This window comes from Colletotrichum aenigma (assembly GCF_013390185.1).
Source record: "Colletotrichum aenigma strain Cg56 chromosome Unknown KSG_Cg56_contig12, whole genome shotgun sequence".
In the NCBI taxonomy this organism is placed as follows: Eukaryota; Fungi; Ascomycota; class Sordariomycetes; order Glomerellales; family Glomerellaceae; genus Colletotrichum; species Colletotrichum aenigma.
Genome location: NW_023500918.1, coordinates 397,034 through 402,838, shown reverse-complemented (window position 1 = coordinate 402,838; position 5,805 = coordinate 397,034). Strand labels below are relative to the sequence as shown.

Here is a 5,805-nt window from a genome sequence, read left to right as displayed (position 1 = left end):
TATGTCGATCTGATCTGCCCAGCAGAGCTCCAAGAGAGCTGTATGGGCTAGGCTCCTCTTCCCCACATTACACTAGGCAACTCGTAGTACCTGTGGGGTAGCTAGCCTGAGCCTATAGCTCTGAGTTGAGGTTGAGGTGGGTGTAGGTATTAATAACATTATAGTCAGGCTTCTGGGCTACCCTCTGGCTCCTGCTGCTGCTTGGGAGTGGATGGATAGGGCGGTTAGTTAGGGGGGGGAGGGCTTCAGAGTCTTCAGCCTCATCCTCATCCATATTGTTGCTCCCAGCTACACTAGCAGTATCTATAATAACAATTAAGTCTTATGTGGGTGTGAGGGGTTGAGGGCGCTTGGATGCCAGTTGTTGCTCTTGTGTAGCGCTTAGCTTAGCCCTGGCTTGCTGTGTGCTGCCTGGGGCGCAGGCCTGGCTAGCTAGGAGATCATCAGACGCCTTCTCTCCAGCTATCCAGATACCTCGCAGTTCCTTCCGGGTTGGGATAATTAGGTTTCTATTAACCAGCAGAGGCCTAGCTGGGCAGTCTGCATAGCTTGCTGGGAAGGGACCATAGCAGTTAGCACACTTAGACCTAGCTAAGCAGCTCCCAGCCTCATGAGTATCTAGCGGTTTGCTGCAGTTCTCGCAGAGGGGTTTCCAGGTGCAGTAGCAGTTTGAGTGAAAGCCCTGGCAGCCAGGGGAGTGTTGTTTGGGGGTCTGCTTCCTCGGGGGAAGCAGACGGGCAGGGCCTGACTGTCCAAACAGGCGGAAGCCTCCCTTAACCCCTTGAGGGAGGGCGATAATCAGGCTTTGTGTAGCTGTGGCTAGATTAGGGCTATCTCGGGTTGGGCGCCAGGAGAGGAGTCTTTGCTTTGTCTTTAGGAAGACCTCTTCCTCTATTTCAGATTCTATGCTAACCCTACTGCCATCAAGGCTAGTAAAGTAGAGGGGGCAGAATAGGACGATATACTGATGCTACTTAGTAGGTATCTCAACCTTCTCAGCTGTAAGGCAGTTTTTAATCTTAAGGGCTTTCTGAAGAAGTAAGGCTTAGATCTCCTTGTTTTAGGGCTGAAGTGAGAAGCCTGTAGCAGTATAGCGGACCTCAACTAGGTCTTACAGCTGTAAGTTAAGCTCCTTTGTTACCACCATCTTAACTGAGTGAGGGGCTAGGGTTCTAGAGGTAGGTATATGTTCTGCTGGGAGCCGAACTAGTAGGCGGAGGTCCTAGGTCTGTTTAGGCTGGCGTATGCAGCTGGTGGCCCGCCGGCCTGTTACTAGGTTCGGCCTGGGGCTGGAGCTGGAGCTGGGGCTGGGGCTAGGGCTGGGGCCGCTAGCGGTAGAGTCACTAGCTGCCTAGGCATACGTTTTTCCTGTGCTGGGGCTGGGGGTGGGTCCAGAGATTTCTGCGGTCGCAAACCGGGTAAAGGTATCGATGAGGTCCTAGGCTGTAGCCTTTAGTCGTGCTGGGGCCGTCCTAATGAGGGCATCTAGGCCTTTGGCGAGGAGGTCTAAGGCCTCATCTCGGAGGGCCCGACCCTCTCGAGCCTGCTGGAGGGCGGCGGCGGCCGATCGTGGCCCCCTTCCCAAGGGCCGGATAGGGGGGGGCGTGAGGCCCCTCGGTCGTGGAGGTAGGGAGGTAGGGGGAGGGGGGGTCCGGGGGAGGCTATGTATAGAGGATGAGAGGCCTCTAGGGGCCTGCGAGGGGCCCGCGGCTGGCTGCGAGGCCATCGCGGGCGAGGGTTCTAGTTGTATGGGATGGATTTGGTAGTGTTAGTGTTGATGTGGCGGACCCGGCGCGGCACTAACAGTGGGTGCCGGTGGGGTTGTATGTAGGAGGGAAGTGTCAAAATAGTGATGATGTGTCGTGGCGTCCGAGAAATCGTGAAGTTTGCTCAAGTCGGAAGCCCGGGCGTTTGTTCCCCAGTGGCAGTGGCCGTTCATGCAGAGTGGCTGGGCTGTGTTTGTCACTACTAAAATCAAGAGTGACAATTCTTCCCTTTCTTTCTTCCCTTCACGGGCTTTCATAGATAACCCCTCCTATCTACAAAGTGAAATGTACATGCTCCATGGCATCCAGAGGAAAAGGTTGGGTCCCTACCTATAGGTATAGTAGGCGGGCATGGTAGGCAGGCATGGTAGGCAGGGTGGTAGGCAGGCAGAGTAAGAAGGCAGATATGGCATGCAGCCAGTAACCCCGCCACCTTCCGCTTCAGACAGTCCGCGTCAACGCGTCGAGAAAGGCCCCACCGACCGACCTTTGTGCTTTTTTTCGTGCTCCTCACACTCACCTCTCACACCACTTCTCTCCAGACTGAATATCAAGGTTGCGTCTCGCCGTCACCCTTGCAGAGACGGCAAACGGCAGGCCCTCGCCCAAACCCACCTCCTGCCAGATCGTCTCTTTCTCCCCGCCCAAGATGTCTTCCGTCATCAATCCCACCGGTAAGCAAAAGATGAACTTCGTTTCTTCTGCACCTGGCTTTTGCCCTGCTTTCCATGTGCCGTTCAACGCTGACACAGGCAACCGCCACACAGCCACCAAGCCGAAGTCGAAGTTCCAACAAACCACCCTCGCGAGCGCATTCGGCACCTCCGCCACCAGCCGCCCCTCTCTGCTGGCCACCAAGCCAACGGCCAAGCCTGTCAACGCCGTCTAGAACCCGGCGAGCGACAGACCCAACACCGAAGTCTCCGCCGACGCAGTCCTCGCCAATGCAGTTCCCCCCGAGATCATGAACGGCCGCGCCGGCGTTCACCCCGACCACGGCCTGCTGATCATGTACAAAGTCCGCGATACCGACCCCCGCGACGGCAACAACGAGACGTGGAAGTTAGCGAAGCGCATCGACCCCGGTGTCGTCCGCACATACTGGGACAAGGTCACGGCCAGAACCGGCATGACGCAGCGCGCCTGGCTCTCCCGCGTGCGTTTCAAGTACCGTGTCGAGCTCGCCAAGTTAGAGAACCGAAAGGCCGGTGCCACCGCCACCACCAAGAAGCGCAAGCGCCGTATTGTCGAGGAAGACGAGGATAGTGACTACAAGCCGCCGGGTGCTTGATCGACATCGGGACATATGTGTTTGCGGATCATCCAGGGGGTCGGTTTTCTGTCACAGGTGATGATGCTCGCAATGACGAGCAGCTGGACGGAAATCTTTCCTGCTTCGGGTTCGGCATGCTGCTTTGTTCTCCAGGCGGTGGTGTCGATTGGTATTGGGGCAACGCAGCAAGTTAGAGGATGCTCTGCGTTCATGTTGAGACATGCAGTCACAAATTCAGTCACACAATCATGTCATCTCCACCCACAGCAATGCGTCTCTTACGAGATCAGAGAGCCGTCCATTTTGAGTGGCGTGAGCTTAGCATTCGTGTTTGCTTGCATGAAGTCGATCAAGGTAACTGTTTGCGTGAACTAAATCAGCCAAGACTCGCTCCGAGTAATGAGGATATGGGCAAAGCGCCAATAGGAGGATGAAGCATCCTGATAGATGATGACCATGACCTGAACACCATCTGCGAAAAGGTTCCTGAAGCCTGCTGCATCGCATCACAGCCCATGGTGGCCATGTATCTCATGCACAAATGGCACAAGGCGCGTCTTTTTGGAAGAAGTGATTGATCGTTATGATGAGCTACCAGAGAAAATAGTCGAGGATCCAATAGTCCATCCGCTGCTACCAATCCTCTTCCCTGCACCTCCGTTTTCAACCTTTCAGGATGACCTTCAGCGAGCGCAATCAGCCAAGCACAGAAATTCATACCGTATCCGCAAGCGTACACCCGAACATTCCTGGCCGGATCGAGGGTGAAGCTTAGTGCTCAGGGAATCTAGGAAGTCTGGACCATCCATCGCAGTAAGATCGGATCAACAGATGTTCATGATCGCTTGGAAAGTTAGGAAACCTAACGGATAGAGCTCATGGTGCAACGGTCAGGGTATTGACTGAAAACAATTGATTTAACTTGAAAGCCATGGTGCTTCCAGTCATGCGCGTTCGAAAACACAAACTTCAACTGCAAGTCAAACACGGTTGAAGATAGGCTCATGAGCGGTTTCGAGTATGCTGGGAGCTTCACGAGTCAGTTCGTGTGTCAGGGACCCAATAGACGTGAAACCCATCAACAAGATGCAGCTTTAGAGGTAAGCGGCTTGCCTGGTTGAGGTCCGAATAATCTCCAACGTGCAGGTAGTACGCGAAAGGTCTCCACAGTTTTGGAGCCGGTGAATCGCATGGGCAGTTGATAGTGCTTTCTCCAGCTGTTTCTGTTGAGATTTGAGATGTTATCGTCAGATTAGCGGGGGATGATGGCCTGGAAAAGTATCGACATGGTTGGTCACCGGCTTCACCAAGTCTCGTTCGTGGTTGAAGTGCATGTGCTTGGCCTCTGAGTGAATGCCATTGCGATGTATACAAGCCAATAGATCCTGAAGTCCTGAGCATTGGTGTGCACCTGCTTGGCTCTGTGCCGACAACCTCCTGTAAGCGTCCAGCCTCTTCCGTGAGACGATCGGAGAAACAGCAGTGCGCCAAGCCGGGGGCCGGACATGATCGAGGCTATGGCAGCCGCCCAAGATGTAGCAAAGGATGTGGGTTTGGTAGGAAATCTCGTCGATAACTTCGTGCTTTAAGATGTTGAGAATCTAGAAAGTAGTCTGCCGATGAGTCGCATTAAAGTTGATTGTGTGTTTCAGAATGGTCGGATGGAAAGAGGAGGGCATTGTGTCCAAGGGAAAACGAAGGATGAGGCACGCAGTGCAGCTATATCTTTGGGAAGCGGGTGCTGAAGCCAATGTAAATACCAGATTATCTTCTTGATTTCAGCATGCAATAGTTCGCTAGTTCTTTTCATCTTCAATGCTGTTCGATATGGCGTCCTCATCCATCACTGGAAGCACCAAGCCACCACACTAAGACGGAGCCCGTCAGACTCTGACTCTGAGAAAGCAGCAAGTCCTGTCCATTACAATTATCCACTGCGAGTAGTGGGTCAAGATGGGATAACGGCGGGGTGGTGTATGCTTCGCTCAAAGCTTCACTCTTGTTATCTATTAGAGAGGCTTGTCCTCGATGCAGCGGCCTATTCTACTCTCTTAGGCATAATGCCTTTCATAAGCCTCCTATCAAACTATGATTTTCTGCTATTGGTTGATTCTCAAGACTGCTAACTTCCTGAACATGATCTTTGTTTTTCTTGCCAAACCTGATTACCTAGGTCGAGATACCTGGCGGATTCTTCGAGAAGAAGGCTTTGCGTTGTCGGACGTCATATAATCCAGGTATCCCGTCTCTCCCACATTCTAATGCTTGTCATGGGACTTGCGTCATTCTTGCCAATCAGGTTCCCTTTTAACGTGCTTCTGTGAAGTCTGATTTGTGCTCACTCCGTCCATACGAGAGCAGCATTAATTTACTCTTAAGTTTTGCTGAGGACACCAAAGACGCGGGAAGGAAATCCAAGCCTTTCAATTTGATCTGAAGATCCTTAATCAACCAAGTTTAAATCTTATACCAAGTATGCCGGTAACTCATTCTACTCAGGTCACTGCCAACTTTTTCGAAGAAAAGAACGGCATCCTATTGTAGGGTACGACGGTTAACACCTATCTTTCTGAGATCGGCGTGTTGAATTACATCTCAACGAAACCTATAGCAAAGGTTTTCAAGATTCCAACCTTCATTTCGTCAGTGATACCTTACAATAGCCCCTTGGCAGCATCGAAGGTAGCCCGGAACTCCTGATAGTAGTCTTAGCTCAGCTCGTCTCCAAACATTGGAGCCACGTTATTCGCGTTACTTACACCGTGT

General features: G+C 52.5%; 1 protein-coding gene across 1 annotated transcript; it reads left to right on the top strand.

Annotated features, from left to right (window-relative positions):
- Positions 1-2,775: 2,775 nt before the first annotated feature.
- CGCA056_v014999 (uncharacterized protein) lies at positions 2,776-3,057 on the top strand (the record flags this gene model as incomplete). Its single annotated transcript, XM_037330240.1, has 1 exon — positions 2,776-3,057. One exon carries the CDS (start codon positions 2,776-2,778, stop codon positions 3,055-3,057), a length of 282 nt encoding a protein of 93 aa, XP_037171384.1.
- Between the last annotated feature and the right edge of the window lie 2,748 nt (positions 3,058-5,805).